This window comes from Acartia tonsa, chromosome 11, assembly GCF_053477335.1.
Source record: "Acartia tonsa isolate MP-2025a chromosome 11, ASM5347733v1, whole genome shotgun sequence".
Classification (NCBI taxonomy): Eukaryota; Metazoa; Arthropoda; class Copepoda; order Calanoida; family Acartiidae; genus Acartia; species Acartia tonsa.
Window position 1 is genome coordinate 10321649 of NC_137270.1, and position 19120 is coordinate 10340768.

At 30.8% G+C, this 19120-nt stretch overlaps 1 protein-coding gene across 3 annotated transcripts in view; it reads left to right on the forward strand.

Moving 5' to 3' along the window:
* Positions 1-15074, forward strand: part of LOC145332894 (uncharacterized) — a 104100-nt gene extending 89026 nt beyond the window's left edge. For all 3 annotated transcript variants that reach the window (XM_080177996.1, XM_080177997.1, XM_080177998.1), the window contains exons 4-10: positions 2906-3071; positions 3195-3392; positions 3638-3891; positions 9839-10006; positions 10182-10418; positions 12823-12918; positions 13214-15074. In XM_080177996.1, coding sequence (XP_080034122.1) covers positions 2906-3071; positions 3195-3392; positions 3638-3891; positions 9839-10006; positions 10182-10418; positions 12823-12918; positions 13214-13320 — 1226 coding nt within the window. In that variant the 3' untranslated portion in view covers positions 13321-15074. The remainder of the gene's footprint in view (positions 1-2905; positions 3072-3194; positions 3393-3637; positions 3892-9838; positions 10007-10181; positions 10419-12822; positions 12919-13213) is intronic.
* The last annotated feature ends 4046 nt before the right edge of the window (positions 15075-19120 follow it).

Here is a 19120-nt window from a genome sequence, read left to right on the forward strand (position 1 = left end):
AACTTTCCAATGTCCCCCATGTCTATTTTCATTACAAAACTCTTATGATTGTTAAAATTTAAAGGTTTTCAAAACTATGTTTATAAATATAACATATATGTCTATAGTATCTGGTTTTATTTAATGTTTTGAGCTTAATGGAATCTGACTAATATATTCAATATACATATATAGAAGAATGGATGTCTCAAAAAAGAATGAATCACAGTAAAGAAAATTTTAAAGTTAATGAATTGCATGATAAAAAAGCAAATTTTCTTTGATTAATAAATTACAAAAAGTAAAAATTTCATTGCTTACAGATCAATGATTTAAAATTATTCCTTTTTTTGTTGGACACCCCGTGTATAATATAGTCAGTAAGACCATTTCATTACTCAATTCCCTCTCTTTCCCCATATTATTATTTCAGAGAGGATGTTCAAAAAAATTTTAAAAAGTGAAAATTGCAAAATATGGTTGGTTATATTTCTGATAGCCTAGCTACTAAAAACTGTTTAATGTGTTTATTTAACAACAGTTTATAAAAAAATATACAATATTGTATATCAAGTTTTCCTTAGACTTATAGTATAGACTTGCTTTAAGTTAATGTTAATTGAGGATTTTGGAAAAAAGAATTTACTGAAATTGACATAATGTTTCAATGTTTTTACAGTATTACATTTTTTTGTTTTCCTTTGATCTAAAATATTTTGTTTTATTGTTAAATCTAAGGTTATAACTGTCTTTGTACAGTAAGAGTAAGATTTTATCTTTTTGGTGGGACACCCCGTAATGATATAAAGTTAGCGTTTGCCAATTTTCCCCCTTTGCTCGATGTAATACAATTATTTTGGGCGGGGGAATAATGTCCAAGAGTCATTTCGGGGGCAGAGGGGGGTGGGGGAGTTGTCATCTAAGATACAATTTATTGGGAATATCTATCTGTTTTTAGAACCAACATTTTGACATTTGTTGCAAAACCCTATATTATGGGGGTAAGTTTGGATAGATTTCCCCGCTGAATTGGTTTGTAAGTATAAGTGGTATTTGTAGGGTGGGTAATATACCCACTCAAATACACACACATACACTCACTCACTAAAATTCTGTGTAATAAAGAATAATTTTTCTGAGAAAAACAACGAACGGTAGAACAGAACTGACAATATGTTTCTCTCTACTTTGATAAAAATGTTAATAATCGTACTTTCAATAGCGCAGCTACCAAATAATTAAGGTATGCATTTACGTCCACATCTGATCTAATCGATCTATAGATTACAGTATCTACGCACTCTTTCAAACAAACACTTCAAAGGCTTGAACTGCATTTACAAAATGTATTTCAAATTAAAATTGGTTGCTTGTTGCTTCGGTGCTTATCCATAAAATTATCCTTGTATAATTATAATTGAACTAATGTCTGTGTTACATCAATTATTTGATATTAGCAACATGTTACATAATTTAAGAGATACTAGAGTGGATAGAAATATAGCTTGGTCAGTCAGTTTATTGGTTATGCATTTCTTATTTATTCTTTATTCTCTATCTTTCTATTCCAATCTTTTTACTATTCTTACTCTATCTATCTATTTCTTTCTTCCTCTCTCTGTCTATCTATCTATCTAGCTCTCCTTCTTTCTTTCTCTCTATATATATCTATCTAGCTCTCCTTATCACTTTTTATCTCTTTCTCTCTTTTTCTTTCAATCTTTCTTCTAGACCTTATCTATTTCTGTTATATTAATTCCTATACCATACTTCTTTCTCTCTTGATCTATTTATCTTTCTTTTTTTTATTATCACTTTTTCCTTTTCTATTTACTCTGCTTTTCTTTTTAAAAAATATGATTAATAATTAGATAGATAGATAAATAAATAGATATTTAGTGCCCTTGAATAAAATAAAAATAGATAGATAAGCAAATATAAAGTCCCAACAGAATAAAGATAGATAGATAGACAAATATAAAGTCCCCACAGAATAAAAATAGATAGATAGACAAATATAAAGTCCCCACAGATTAAAAATAGATAGATAGACAAGTTGTCAATTCCCCAGGGAAAAAAAGATGCAACAAATAGAAACTTCCCTCGATTCAAACAATCTCATGGATTATGATAGATCTTTGATTTAAAAAATACATTTTTGGGAACTTTCATCAACTTTTCTGCCAATCAAATATAAGCAAAAAGTTTTCTTGCATGCAGTAAATTAATTTAAGAAAATACAACTTTTCTATGGACCTTCCATGTCCCCCTGCTGCAAATTCCCCAAGGGGTTAAGCCCAGAAAATGAATTAGATTGGGAGGAGGGGGGAGGGGGGGGAGGGATTCTAAAGTGAACAACATATCACATCTTGAGAATAATTTCCCATAAATGTAAGTTGGTTGGTTATTCCCCCCCCCCTCATCACATATAATTGTATTATAAGATTTTTATTGATTAAGTTACTAACGATTGCGACCCTAGCCTCTAGAAGGTCTGTGTTCGAAGGTGGGTTTTGAGGACAGGAAAATAGCCATAAACTATCCAAAGACTTGTGTATGTTAAGAAGGAGGTGGCGGGATAACACTATAAACATTTTGGGAAATTTTCTAAGAAATTGAATCCAGAATAATGATTGTAATCTGAGAAGTTGGTTTTCTGTTGGGGCATGGATAAACAAATGCCACTAAAGTTTTACCTTATAATTAGTTAGTAAATAAATTCTTAGTCTATATTATTTTACTTGTATGAGATTAAACTTCATAATATAAACTCTAAATTGTCAATAGATAGCAGCAATTTAGAGTATTGTTTGTGCTATCTCCTAAGCTGTACCTGGCAGCACCAAAAGACTTTGTTATGATCATTTTTTAAGATTGGATTCAAAACTTTTTATTGTATTTAAATTTAAAATTTTTCATTTTTTAGGTCACGGCGGCGTGAACCAACTTGGCGGTGTGTTTGTGAACGGCCGACCACTGCCTGACGTTGTCCGTCAGCGTATTGTTGAGCTGGCCCACCAGGGAGTCAGACCTTGTGATATCAGTAGACAGCTCAGAGTTTCACATGGTTGCGTGTCCAAAATTTTATCCAGGTAACAAAAATTTCTCCCCAAAATAATTACTCGAAGATTTTTTCAACATTTTTTTTACGGATTTTTACTTCTCTAGCTTTGCATTTTATTATGTTCTATTTTTCAAATGAAACTAATTTTCAGATACTACGAAACCGGCAATTTCAAGGCTGGCGTGATCGGGGGCAGCAAACCGAAGGTGGCCACGCCACACGTTGTGGATGCAATCAGCAAATACAAGAAGGAGAACCCTACCATGTTCGCCTGGGAGATTAGGGATAGGCTGCTGGCTGATGGTGTCTGCAATCAGGAGACAGTCCCCAGCGTTTCTAGTATTAACAGGTATATACTATAATCAGACAAAGATATCAGACAGACATTTAGACAAACAAACAAATATACAGACAAAAAAACAAAGGTAAAGACAAACAGACAGACAAATATAATAAATATAGGCAGATAACAGATAGAGATACAGACAAACAGACAGGTCGAACAACAGACAAACGGAAGAACAGACAATATGACTACATACAAAATAAAGAAAAATTGCAATCATATCTGAAATTGAATTAATTAATTTTTAGAATTGTCCGCAACAAAGCGGCTGAGCGGGCCAAAATGGGCGGCTACTGTCCCAGCCAGCAAAGCCAAAGTCAGGGAAGCTCAAGCCCGACATCCCTGCACCACAACGGCGGCCTCCAGGACCCTGCGGCCACCGGTATGCGGCTGTCGGATCCAGGTATGCGCGGCCATCCGACCTACAGTATTAATGGAATACTGGGAATCCACCAGGCTGACGCTAATGATAATTTGCTGAAAAGAAAACGCGACGAAGAAGGTTAGTTTTTTTTATCAGTTGTTTCAAGTTGGAACGTTATGCCAAAGGTTGTGCTATCAAAGATTGTCCGAGATAAATAACCTTTGGCCTCTTTATTGAAATATTTATTGTTAAACATATTTTATTGACTACATACTTTGGACCTGACCAAGTTTAAGAGTTGCTGCACTATTAGAAACGAAATAAATTGTGAAGTTTTTTGCTAAAACAATGTTTGTTAGTTTTGTTAATTTTGTCCATGAAATGAGGTGTGGGTAAGTTCGTGAGTAACACTTATTCCTCATTATTACAGAATACGGAGTGTTAATCTAAAATAAAAAGTAGAATTAAAGAGGAAAAAAAACCAACAGGCTTTTATGTACCAACGGCAATGTACTAAAAGACCCAGCCCCATTTTTAATTTTTGTTTTATTAAGAAAAAGTAAAAATTCATTGAAAAAAAAGGGGTGGTCATTGTTAATCTAATGGGTACCATCCCTATAAATAGTTATAAATCTTCCTTGAACCTATAAAAAACTCCAATGTTAAAGAAGAACCATATCGGTCCAGCGGTTAGTGAGATCTAGAGAAAGTCACATGTACAGACATCCTGCTACTTTTAAGCAAGGATACAATTTTAATTTAGTTTTTACAATTATTCTTGAAAGTTTTAAAATACGAAGATTGGCTACATTTTTGTACCTGATACTATTTTAATATAAACTCTTATTACTCTGCGCTAATTAGAAAGAAATCTTCCTTGTTTATTTACATTTTATAAATTTTATTATAATTATTTTCTTTAAACCTTATTCGTCTCCTGGAAGGGTGTGTGGGTAAAATTTAAATTTTCTCCCATGCCCAATTTTAAACAATTTTATTCATTACTCATCACACACACACACACACACACACACACACATTCTTTATTTTAATTGCAAACTAATCACATTTTCTCACATCTTTTCTCTGTCTTTCTTTTTATAAAGCATTGCTTCTCTATAATTGGGGTTTCGTTTGTCTGTCACTATTTAAAAAGCCTCAATTATAGTCTTTTCATATAAAAAAGGAATTGTGCTACCAATTTTCAGCTTTTTATTTAATTATTTTTTTATTTGTTAGGTTAATTTTTAGATAAAATGTATTTTTTTTTATTTGAACTTCGCTTCTATAGATGTTTTCATCTTTCCCCCTTCAACCCCTCTACCGTTTTTTTCACTATTTGTTTTCAAAGATTTCTTTTAATTGCTAAATAATCACGCTTCTCACCCTCCATATATCTATCTATGTACTTTTTTTATGTCTCCATCTATTAAACATTTTTAACGCCTTTCTTCGCGTGTTTATCTATCATTTTCGCAACTACATTTCCTAGCTGCCTCTAAATCTTTTGTTTTTCATCTCTCAATCTCTTTTTATCTCACTTTTTTAAACGCTTTTCTTTAACATTTTTTTATATTTTCGCCAGTTCAAACAACTAATCAGTAATCTTGCTTTAGAGTAAAATCATCCTATCTCTCTATTTTTCTGTTTTTATGGTGTAATTTTTTCATCTCGGTCATATCGGTCAAGCAGTTTGCGACAGACAGACAGACATCATGTTACTTTTTTAAAAAGAAAAATAGAGTAGCTGCGCTTTTAAAATATTAAGATAGCAACGGCAATAATTGTTTTTTAAACTTGTTTTGGTTAATAAAACATAAATCTATCATAAAAAAGGAAAAAAATGATATATTGCTCTTATTTTTATATTCTATCTCTTCTTTTACACTCTCTCAATAGGTAAAAGTTGTCATTTACCTCAATTCAAGATAAGATTTAGAACACCCCCCCCCCTTCCTCACTACCAATTATTTTTCTGTTTTTTGTTTCTATTTATTCTGTCCCTCTCTCTCTCTCTCTCTTCCTTTATATCTCTCTATCTATCTCTCCATTTCACTCTCTCTCTCTCTCTCTCTCTCGCTATCTATATCTATCACTCTAAAAGACTAAGTTTTCTCTTTCTCTATTTTTCTCTCATTTATATTCCAATTTTAAAACTCTTTTTCCATTAATCTATTTATTTATCTATCTATCTATCAATTTATTAGCGTAAAAATATCCATTAAGGCTCTCCAGAAAAACACATCTATTTTTTCACTACAATAATTTTTAAGCACTTATTATTTCCTAACAGGATGGTTGTTCTTTAAAACAAAGAAGATGCTTATTTGCTGTATGTATAAAAAACATGCAATAGCATGTTACGGATTGACGGACAGACAATTTGAGTTAAAAAGTAGCTTTGCTATTGAGAGATGTTCGTTGAAAATGCTTCTTTCAATTAAAAACTTTATCTAGCCTCTTTTACTATTTTTTTTAGAAAGAATGTCCCTACTTTTGTCTTTTATTGCCATAAATATCGTCAATTTTGGGAAATTTACTTACAGAAACGATAGTATCCATGAGTACAGTAGCTTAGCTTAATCAAAACTAACCCTATTTACAAACTCTGAAACATTTGTCTGAAAGTCGTAGTGTAGTTTTACTCATACTGGGCAAAAACATTTCCCCCCCCCCCCTTCTGTTTTTATCAATGTCACGTGTCTGACAAAGTATATGGACAAAATACGTCCTACTTTCAAGATTAAACTACAAGTTTTAATTATAGAGTAGCTATACTCTTTCCTTTCCTAATAAATGAGAACATTTTTGGGTAGAAAAGTTATTTATAAATCTGTTTTACCCCAGTGGGGGGTTTATCACCCCTCCCCCCCTATCCAAACCCATACCCATTTCCATCTAAACCAGTTTTTAAGGATAAAAAAATGTATACTTGTAAAGATTTTTATAAAAAATTCATAAATATTGTTCAATTTATTACTTTTCACTATATAAAAAAAAACACAGTTTTTCATTTAACTTTATGAAATTATGATAACATTTTAGACTAAATAGAATGCTTTAAAAATGTTCTCATTGAAGAATATCATTAACAAAACGAAGAATATTTCCAATTTTATTAGAAAAAAAAACAGAATTTTTTTAGGTGCAATAAATCCTCTAAAAATTAAGGGGAAAAAATCATTTTAAAACTGACTTTCCATAGACTCTTATGGGTATATTATTGGCATGTATATGGTTCTCATCATTCTTGTTATCATCCTAAAAGTAATACTTCTTTAATAAAAGCAAGAGTCGCAAGATAAATGGAAAATCAGGAAGATGTATTCCTTATAATTTCAGGGCTTTATAAGAAGGTTGATTTATACCAGGACATATACACATTTAGGAACATATTATGCTCATTTATTATGAAAATAAAACTGCAGTTAAATAAGAAAACAAATATATTTGATTAATTTTGACATTTATTGTTAATAAATCCCTTAATATGACACTTTAATCAAATACTCATTTCAATTGCTTTAGGTTTTTAAAGAATAAAATTTCTTAATTATTAAATCTGGCGAACGTATGGAACAGGCTATTGTCATAAAGTAGCTTTGCTACAAAAAAGCAAAATATTTTATATATAACGGCCAACTTTCCTACCCCGACCGAAATCGACAGCCTTGACGCGAAAATGTCGGAAATTTCCGACATCTTACTCAATCGAGAAGTAGTTTGGACTTCCGGCCGCGTGCCAACTATCTGTCCTCACTTCCCTGGTCTCGTGAGCCAGCGGGGGACACATGGATAGAAAGGTAGAGAGATAGATAGATAAATAGGTAAGTAGATGACATCGACCCTAACCTCTAATAGCTTTTTAAAAGCGAAGCTTTTCTATAATTAGGGTCGGTCCGTCTGTCCGTACGTCCGTCCGAGACAGATAGCTTTTTATCGTTAATTTAGGCATGTTAGAATTGTCCTATCGATTTCAAACTTTGCATGGTGATTTCTGTAGTAGTTTGGTACGATTTAGAAAGCGTAGCAACTCTATAATCATTACCAGAATGTCCGTACGTCCATTTTAAACATGTTGATTTTTCTACTTTTTTAACAACAAATTTTTATGTGATCTAATTATCCGTTTGATCTGATTTTTGGTATATTGATTCCTGGGACAACAAAGTACAATATTGTAAGCGAAGCAACTCTATAATCAAGTCCTAAAAATGTAAGTATGTCCATAAACATTATCCTGTATCAATCAGTTTTTCAACAAATTTACTTACAATTTTGCTTCGACTCTTATACTTTTATATTATGATTATTCAGTTCTGACATTATACAAGTGTTAATGTCCGTTTGTCTTACCGTTTAAGTGCTTTGCTTTAATAGTGTTGTCATCCTTGTTTCTCTAAAAATGGGTTGGATAATATGATGAAATTAGATGCAATTTATGCTTGCACCCAAACTTTTATATAAAAGTTCTTCCATTTGTTGAAGTAAAAACTTTGGATACTTTTATTTCATCTTCATTGGTTGGTACAAACTAGAAGTGTCCAAACTATTACGCCAATAATTTTAGTCTACAGAAGTAGTAATTCATTTTTATCCAAACTTGGAATTTACATCAAGCCAATATTTTCTCTATAAAGATCTTAGGGCAGGTATCCTTTCTCATTGGTATTGCTATTTCATAGATTTTTTACTCAAAAAAAATACAGCTACAAAAAATTTTCCCTATTTTTAAATTCTTTCATAAATTTCAAAACATTTCAATTTAAATGTTGAAATATAGCTATTAAATTGGGAAAACAAGAAAATAAACATATTTAAACATTCAAAATGACCATATACATCAAAATAGAAAAATTAGATAGCCAACGCGACGTTACTAGTAGCAGATTTGTTATAGAATATTACATACTGCTGATATGTTCGGAGTATGACGTCATTAGTAAGAGTAGGAAATTCTTTGGCTAAACGTTTAGAATTTTCAGACAAAAGTAAAGTAATTAAAGATTTGGTTGTCTGTAGGCTAAGAAATAAGAAAAGGCTAGGGGTGAAGCCACTAGAATAAGTAGAAAGTAAGAATTAGGGCGTTTAAGTCTTAAAAATGTAAAATCTTTGCTACGGTATATGATTTTTCATAAAGGCACTATTCTTAAATATATGTATGTACTATTTTCCCCTTTTACTTCAAATAAATCATATTTTTCCCTTATTTCTCTATAGCAAAGCTGTTCTATAGATTATTTTTCCGTTTTGTCGTTTTGTACGGTGCATTTAGGACACTCAAAAATTAAAGTATGTTTAAATAATTGCCCAATTTTTTATTAACTAACTTACATTCATTATTTATTAAAGCACATAGCTATAGCGCCTTATAACAACAATAAAGATTTTAAACTTTATAGAGTAGCTTACTTTTCTTGTTTTAGTCAGTTAGTACTGTGCTACTTATTAATAAAATGGTTCTTGTTCCTTTGAATATAAATACACCCTTAGGTTTTACCTTTTAGCTACTGTAAAAATTAACCCCTATAAACTTTACAAAAATGATAATTTGACGTACAGAAAGTTGGATAAATAAACCTTAGTTATAGAGCAGCTGTACTTTAAAATATAGTGTTTCATTATATAAAAAAATCATAATCATAAAAAAATAAGAAAAATAAAAAAGTAAATTAAAAGTTTAACAAACGAATATGCAAGATTTTAAAGATAAATAAAAGATTTTAAGCTTTTTTTTTTATTTTATAATTCAAGGACTTTGATTCTAAAGAAACAAGGAAATTTATATTCATTTTGGGCGCAGCTAGCATAAGTACACATGACAAACGGCCAAAGCAATACAATTGCTTGCAGTATACTTAAATTTCTATTAGTCTGTTGTCTATATGTTTATCTTTCTATCCATATTTTATTAAATTTGTCTGTATGTCTGCATTAATATCTGTAATTGAATAGATATTGCTTGCGGTCTACTTGTATTTCTGTCTATATCTGTTTATCTACACATCTTACTATCTATCCATCTTACAGTAAATTTGTCTGTCTGTATTAATATCTGTAATGCTTATGACTGTTTAAATTTCAGATGAGATCCGCGACATGCATGGGGGCCTGGACGTGGACGAGTTGAAACGCATGAGGACCCACTACGAGCCCGTAGGGTACAGCACCACCCCAGTGGGTGGCATGTGGGGCACTGGCACAGCAAGGTGGAGCACTCCCTCCCCCACACATCATATCAATCAGAGTCCAGGTATATTTAGACAGATTTAAGGACTGACAAACAGACAGTTAGTTGGATAAATGAATAGATAGACATTCAGATATAACACTATATAAATAAGCAGAACCTTTTTATGTTAAACCTGAAAATGTTTTTTTCCTCCATCTTAAAAACAAACAAATTTTATATATGATTTTATTTTTAGGTATAAAAGAGGAGCGCATCCCCAATGTTGGAGAACTCCAAGACATGCCACCACTGCACGCCCCCAGTACGCCGCACTCCAACGGCCAAATTGGCGGGCAGCCCCCGCCCAACTCAACCTCGCCCTACCCCCCGCCGCACCCGCCGTTTGAGGCATACCACGCCGTGCAAGGCGGTACCACCGTGACTGGGGATATTCTGTATGATAGTATCAACATGTCACAGCCATACTCTATTGGTAGGTTTTCATTAAAGTTAGATATGTAAAAGCCCTTTGATTGCATAACTGTTGACTAAAAGTTCTATCTACATATTGCTATTTAAGTCTCGCAATTTACATAGCAGAAATATTTTTAGTAATTTATGAAATACTAGCGGCTACGCCCAGTCCTAGAAGCCTCTAGGGGCACTTAAGTGGGGAAGAAGTTGACCCCCACCCCCTGTTAATTAAAGTTTTTAAAAAGAAAGAAAAAAAGTATTTTAGAGGGGTATCAATTTTTATTGGGAGAGTATAAACCCTCCCTACAAGCTTCACTGTAAATTAAAAACATATCGGTTCTGAGGATTTTGAGGTTCTTCGCTACATACAAAAAAAAAACCTTACCACTTTATATTATAGGATTAGTTATCTAGCATGGATAGATAGATATAAGAATAAAACACCTAAATTAACCATTAAAAAGCCCAAAGACACTTTTAATGAAAGATCTGAAAAGTGCAAAATCATTTTGTTAATTTTTTTCTGCCATTGTTCGGGTTTAAAAGGCTACAAGGTCCCATTTTTAAATTCATTAGTAATGCTGTTTTCTAAAAATGACAAAAAAAATTTGACTTTTGTCTATTTGCTTCTGCTAATCGTAGAATCCTAAAAAATCCTCTTACCTATTAAAATTTCATTTCTTTTACAAATGAACACATATATATAATAAAGTTTTTTTTATTGTTAAGTAACATTATGGTTCTAATTCATTATGAAAAATTCAGCTTGAAACAATGAACAATAAGTTCAAAAAAGACAAAAAAATCATTTAAATAACCATAGTACAGTGTGAGAATTCATTAGATTAGAATAAAAAAGTATCCGTTTAAAAACTTTCCATAGAAAAGGTTTTCTAAAAAAAAAGAAAAAATGCTTATTTAGTCCTATATTATGACAATGAAATTATTGTCTGTGAGCAAAAAATAAGGCAAATTAGATATATAATATAACATTATAAAGGGGGATAAAAATTACAAAACTACAATCAAATATTAAATGCTTCAATTTGATTACAATTTCAGAATACAAGTTCCCAAATCACCGATTATGGTATCACTATCCAAAAAGGGGATTTAAAATCTTGTCCCCTAAAAATCTTATTTTTGTTATAGTCATTTCCTTAGCTTTTTTAAAGGGGATGATATGCCCCCTAATATTTAGGAAGTATTATATTCAGATAAATTTATTATTATTTTTTTAATTGTAAAAATAACTTAAACTTAAATCGAAAACAAAAATTAAGTTTGATATCATAAGATTGTTGATTATAAGTTTCAGTATAAAAAAAATTAAGAAAAATAATTTTTGGGAATATATTTTCCCTTTTATTCCCATGACACTATTTAAATTCTCACTACTATTAGAAACCATTCTCAAATGATATACATGGAGCTGAGATGTGTAGCTTCTCTATAATTGTCTCACATAAGGATGAAATACTGATAGCCTTGGTCAAAAACCTTTTTATTAAACATTTTTATTCCTTTTTTTTATTTTAAACATATTCTATTATATTAAGTAATAAAGATTTGTGGGGTATAGTCCCTTTCGTAACATCGCACCTTATGGGGCGTTTCTTCGTATTTTTCACAGTAGCTTTTCTCCTATTTCTAGCCCCTGCAAGGGGCTCTAACCCTGCGGGGCCAATTACTTAACCCTGTGGGGCAATCACCTAACCTAACCTAAAATAACCTATAAAAAGCCATTTTAAAAATACGACGAATTGCTTCTTTTGGGGCGATGTTACGAAAGGGACTATTCCCAATTTTTGGTTTGTCCTTTAAGATGGGGCTAATCAGTGAAGCTATCGAGTTTCCCATTTCAGGAAAGCTTCACATACATTCCGGGTTGACTTTGGGATGTTATTTTTTTAAATATAAGTCTTGGGATGGTTTTAGGCTTTTTTTACCGCCTCTATTCATCTTTAAATATGCTATAGTTAATTATAAAACTAATGAATTATGGTCATACTAATTCTTGTTTTTTTTTATTTCAATAGTCTTTTTTTAAAGTGTGACACCTTTTAAAAGCCCATTACAATCGTAGAAGGACTTTTTAAATTAATTCTTTTGTTTTTTTAAATTAAATTTTTATTTGGTTTTTGGGCAACTTTTTGGGTTTTAGGTTGTTTCTTGGGTGAAAATTAAATTTTTTTCTCATTATTATGTTAAGCTACAATGATTTATTTAAAATTATTTCTACAAAGGCATATATAGTTAGGTAGATATGAGTTTTTAAAAGTAATAATTGAAGTTAATTTAAATGTAAGCAAATTACTTATAAAATCTTCATAAATAAACTATATTCACATTATTTATAGTTTATGTCAATAATATGGTTCCATTTTATTTCACCTTTCTTTATTAACTTTTGTTTTTTTAAGGTGGTGGCCTGGCCCCTCTGACCCCGATAACAATGCAAGATTTGAAGCCCTCAATGTTTTCTCCCATCCTGGCAGATTCTTCAACCTTTAATACAGGTATTGTTATTCAATCTCACCTAGAATTACAAGGATAACAACCTCCAAAGTGTGCGATGAAAAAATATTAAAATCAAAAAGAATATGGGGTAATATCTTCGGTTAACAGACATATGCAAGTTGAACAATATTTCAAAAACGAAAAAAATTCGTTGGAATATTTTTCAGTTAAGCTATTTATATGTAACTTGACTACTGGTAGGTTTTAAGCTATTTCGGTCAAAACATTGTTAAATAAAAGTAACTAGGGCTTTTTGTAAACTAAGGAATACAATTAATTATTATTTTTTTTCAGGACTTCACACCACTGACTATTACTCAACGCCTGTTAGTTATTCTCAATATCCCAACTACAATTACAACTATGGCAGCCATTCACCCAATGGTCTTCTAACAAAGTGATAAAAAGAATATAAAACAGACAATCCTGTATCCAAGTTTCGGACAGTCTTTTTGTTATAAATAAAAGTTATAAACAAAAAAAACATTTTATTATGCCAGTGTTTTTGTTTCAAAAACATACCAGTTAAAAAATTTTACCAGTTTTCATAATGTATAAAAAATTTAGTCTTTTTTTGCTAGTTTTAATTTTATTATTTATATATTTTTTTTGCTTACATGCTTATTTTTTTAGTTAAAATTATTGTTTATTTTTTTTAGATCATAAATTATTGAATCTAAAATTTTACGTGCAGCTGATAAACCAAAGAAAATTATACAGCACCAGTAAAAATATTTCTATAGCACTCTAAACATACTTGATAGTACGTCTATTGTGTGTTTAAAACTCTATTGAACAAAAGTCTATAATATTTTTTGTATGTAAAAGATGCTTGGATGTTTTAATAGATAGATATACCTTTTTTAGTAAAAGATAAACTTGCATAATTGTATGTAACTTCACCTTGGACATGGATATCTATAATGAAACTTTCAGGCATTTTGAAACCTTTCAAAGACCATAAAATGCCAAAGTCTAAAAGGCATTTTTTTCACCCTTTACCAAAGATTTATAAATAGCACCTATTCTTTAACCAAAAATTAGTCTTATGAATTTTTATTAAGATTAAAGATCAAGTTAAAAAACTTTTTTAGCTTATTTATTCAATATTAATTAATAATTTTAAGACCTAATTACAACGCCTGTATTAGAAGCTTACATATGCAACTTTTACCTAAGTCATTATTCCATTTGAAATATTTGTTCAATTCAAATATCAAACTCCATTTTCTCAAGATCCCATATTTTTATAAAAATATTAATCAAGAAATACCTTTTTTTTTTAAGATTTTAAGTTATAAAAGTTTTGAATCGTGGATTGAACAAGTGTTTTAAAATTAGTAAAATGTACTTTATTTAAAAAAATATTATTGATAAATAATAATAATGGCCTTTTGTAGAGCAGAGACTTATTTTTAATCATGAGTTTGTTGAACATTCAAATTTTTCAGTTTTAACAAAAAATTAATTTCCTACAAATTGCTTTGTCTAACAGTGAATCCCAGACCCCCTCCCCCAAGATTTTTTTAATAATTTGAAAATAAGGGGGGAGGGTATTTAATGTTTGTCATTTAAGCTATGCTCAAACATACTTTTCATTGAACTCCCTTTTTTTATATTAGAATTCTGAAAAATTTGCAATAGTTTTAGTCAAACTCATCAAAATTGAAGCCAAATATGTGCAATCTTTTCACAATAGTTTCTTTCTATCTTTCTCTCTATTCATTTTCTATCTTATTATCTATCTTTTTCAATAACAACGCCTGTTTACTTATGTCACAAATAATCATATTTTTCTCTCTTTATTTCTATCAATATTTTTTTATTATAGTTTATTTTTTTTATTTTTAAATTTTGCTAATGAATTTGATAGTTTTAAATATTATTAAAATATTATAAAGCATGCCTTGTAGTATTTATATCCTGTGATATGCCTTTTCTCGTTAGATATAATGCAGTGAACTCTAGTGAGAGAAATTTAAACTAAATTGTAGTAATTCCTGTAGATCTTTTGTTAAGCTATCAATTTTGTGGTAGAAACTAATTCTTCCTTTTAAAATGTGTAGTATATTTAAAACTATTTTTTTGTATAGAATATTTTTGTATCTTGTACATAGAACATTTTTATCAGTTGTAAATATACATTTGAAATAGATTTTGTTGTTTTTTTAACTTTAGCAGCACAGTTAGTTGCTCAATAAATAGTTATGTATAGTCGTTTGTCTATAAAAGTCACACATTTACTAGACTGTTTCTTGATAAGTATTTAAATCTTTATCTGATACGCTCTTCTATACATTCTAAAAATGTTATAAAGAGAGGAAAATATTTAAAAATTTATTTTGAACTTAATAATAAAAATTGCATCTTCTATTACTCAAGTAAAAAATGCGCCAAACGCCTAAGAATCAAATCTTGTGCCTAATTGGGCAAGACGAATTTGGGTGCCGGGCGCCCATTGGTGGAGAAAGTTGGGCACGGCCTGTGATTAGCTGTGTCACCGTCACGGATGAATTGTTCCCATTGGTCAGAACGTCTTGAGTCTTCAGTGGGGCGGAACCGATGATGACTCTTTCTCTCTCTCCTCTCCTTGAAAAGAAACGCGGGAAAATAATCTTTCTTGGGGCATAATGTGTGTGTGTGTTTTAGTAGGTCTACTATGGCGTAGGGATTATATCAAAGCATAATTTTCAAAGATAACTATTTTTTGTAATCTAGTATAAATTTCAAATTTTCTTTTTAGGGGCACTTTAGTTTATAAAATAAAAAGATTTCCTATAAAAAAGGAGAGTTTGTTAAGCGGTTACCAATATATTTTGATACACATAAATACATATTTGTGTTGATAAAATGCCAGCAACAAAGTTTTATATAGAGATTCCCAGACTAGGTTTACATAGTAAGTGGTTTGAGTAAAAATTATCATGACAAAAAGATGATGTATAATGTATATATCATATCATACATAATATTATTAATAAGAGATATTCCCTAAATGTTGGATGAAGGACACAAAATCTAAAAAATGATTTTTTTGAGTCTAGTTAATGTAAAATAATTAACTTTACAAGTACATATAGTAAAATTAAGTAATTAAAATTACTTCAACAACTCATTTGATATGGTAAAAATATCAAATAATAGTACTAAACAATCCATTCCAGGTATGATAATGCAGGTTCTTATCCTCCAGGTTTCCAGTAATCTTTGAATGGCTCCTGTAACCGCATTTATTTACTTAGATACTTCAAATATAAAACTTATGTGTGTTCAAATATTGAGGGAGAGAGAGGACATTGGGCTGTTTGCATTAGTTCCCAAAGTTTTATAATTATTACGTTTTCTTATTCGTTGGCTTAAAAACTTTGGGGACTTTTAATGTATTTTAATTGGTTAATTCATTAAGTTGAGTATCTAAACCTTTCAATCACTAATTATAATCTACAGAAGGGGTAATTTTGTGTATCATCATTAAGGATGTACATCAATCTATTGGCCATTGGCCCTTTAGATCCCTGACAAATGGTACAAAACTTTAGTTGGGCTTGGAATTCCCAATTTTCTAACATGTTATTGCTGCGCTACTTATGGACATAATTGTCCTTGTTTTTTAGCATTCATATCACCTATCCATGCATGTGATGGAAAAAGCTTGTAGTCAATCTACAAGCGGAATACATTATTATGTAAAAAATATTGGGATGCAATATTATTACTATTCCTAATTTCCTATATATATGTATATAGAGCCCCTGCATCTAGGGGCTCTATATTCTGAGGGCAGAAAAATAGCCTAAAACCATACCCAGACTTATTTTCTAAAATATATTAAATAGCCTAAAACCATCTCATAAAAGGCTTCACTGTAAAGAAGAACTATATCGGTTCAGCGGTTAGCGAGATCCTTCTCTACAGACAAAAAACGCTTATAGGATAATATGACTATGATTCTATAATGTCCAAAGTTCAAGAGCAAATTTAGAATTTATAAGTGCTTCTCGTACACTGCTCGTTGTCCTCGTTTTCGGGTATATAATTGTTTTGAATTTCAGCCCACCTACACGTCAAATTAAAGACGTTTAAACGTTTTCTACTGCTATGTCAGAGGCGTAGCATGAATAGTATTAAAATGCCTTTGACCAAAATAGGTGTAACAGACAAAAGTAGTAAAATAAAAAATTTGTTGACCATAGTACTACGTAACCATGCACTTCATTATCAAGTTCTGGTTCTTAGACACACATAAAACTATTAACTAACCCTATACTTTGAAGTTTTGTAATAAAAAAATTAATTTCAAACCTTCCCTAGACCCACAGGACTCTTTACTGTAAAGCAAAATAACATCAAATGTGTGTTTAGCGAGATTAATTGCTACATACAGACACACAGACATTCTGTTACTTTCATACAAGGATGATAAATATAGAAATATAGTAAAAATGTGCAGTTATAAGAAAATATTGTATATTGTACTTATGATTTATGTTTGAATAAATTATTATTTATTTCCTTTCCCACCAATTCAACCACTCAACTTCAGTGTACTTCCATTACCACATATCCTATTATATAAAGTAGAACGATGTCTGCCTGCCCGTCTATCCATCTGTCTGCCTGAAGCTTAGGATTTCGGTAACTGCTGAACCAATTTGGTTTTACTCTTCAGGGAATACACCTACCTATCCTGTGGTGGTTTTAGGCTATTTTATTTGGGAGTGGGACCCCCCAACCTTCCAAACAAGAAAAAAAATTTACTTAAACAAAGAAGTGAGGAAGGGGAACCCCCACCTCAATCTTGGGGCGAAGCCCCAGTGAAAGCCCCCTTCCAAAAAATATATACGGGAGGGGGAAGCCAAAGTCGCTAGTATTATATAAGGAAGTAAGGTTTTCATGATCTGTTGTAGCTTAAAATTTCGATAACAACTGGACTTATCGAGTTATCCTTTTTAGAGAAGGCTTACGCATGTCCCAAAATGGTTTTAGGCTTTTTTTCCCCTTTCTCACTTACTCCTTTGAATAGAGCAATTAGATTTTAGGGGCGCAGCTACTAGTGATTATAAAAGTAGCAAATAAAAAAATCATATTTGTACAAACAGACAAAGTGAGTTAAAGAATAGATGTTAACTGATCAGTGATAAGAGGGAGTAAAATGAAGAAAAGAAGCTTTTTAAAAATTCAGATGTCTATCTTGAATAGCAGCTGAGATATTCATGTTTCCCTTATTGTGTTACAGACAGAATATATTGCAGAGTGCTATGCCACTTAAAAGGCACAATAGCAAAAAAATAATAATATGAAGGAAAAAGGCAATCCTATTATATAGAGTATTGATGTTTTTTTGTCTCAAGTTTTAGATCTCAATAACTGATTGAGTTCTCTATGTTAGGTAAGCTTAACATAGGTCCGGTAAAAACGTAGTAATATCTTTTTAAAATATAATGAAAAAAGGTCTTGGCACTAATTACTATATCTCAATAAGTTCTAAATTTTCTTTCATTTTGAATTTTTAGCGGTTTCCCTTTTTTGGACCAAAAACGGCCTTTTTGTGCTTTTAGTAGGTTAAGTTAAAATAGCTCCTTAGCACGCCGTAGATATAGGATAGCAATGGTTATTTTACAATTTTGGGGTCGGACACATCCTACTTTCAGAATTTTTACGCTTCTAAATTTTGTGTGGTCTTTATTCTTATTATTAATGTTTTATGTAAATGTCTTTGATAAAAACTTCGGTTTTCCTGCTGTTAAAAAGTCTTAATTTTTAGAGGCGCTTCTACTAGATATTTTGATTTTAGGGAAGGTTTGTGTGCCTAGCGTTGTTCCCTCAACTTAAAATATCATTTGGACAAAAGAAGTTTAATTTTTTTAAAGTAAATACATTTTTGTGTGCCCTTTTCTATACCTAAGTTGTTTTCATAATACATAGATAATTTAACATTTATTTAACTTTAGCTTGGTTTAATGTATATAATAAGATTATTATTATCAATTCTAACACAAAAGTAAGGGATCACAAAATCAACTGGGCCCGTACAAATGCGCAATCTATATTTTGTTTAAATATAGTTCTTTATATGCATAAATTGGAATAAAATGATAATTTTTAGTTGAAATCTTACATAAAATATTTTACTTTCCGTCATGGTAAGTTTTATAATTCTGGCTGCTTCTATTATTACTTACAGAAAAGGTAACAGTGGAT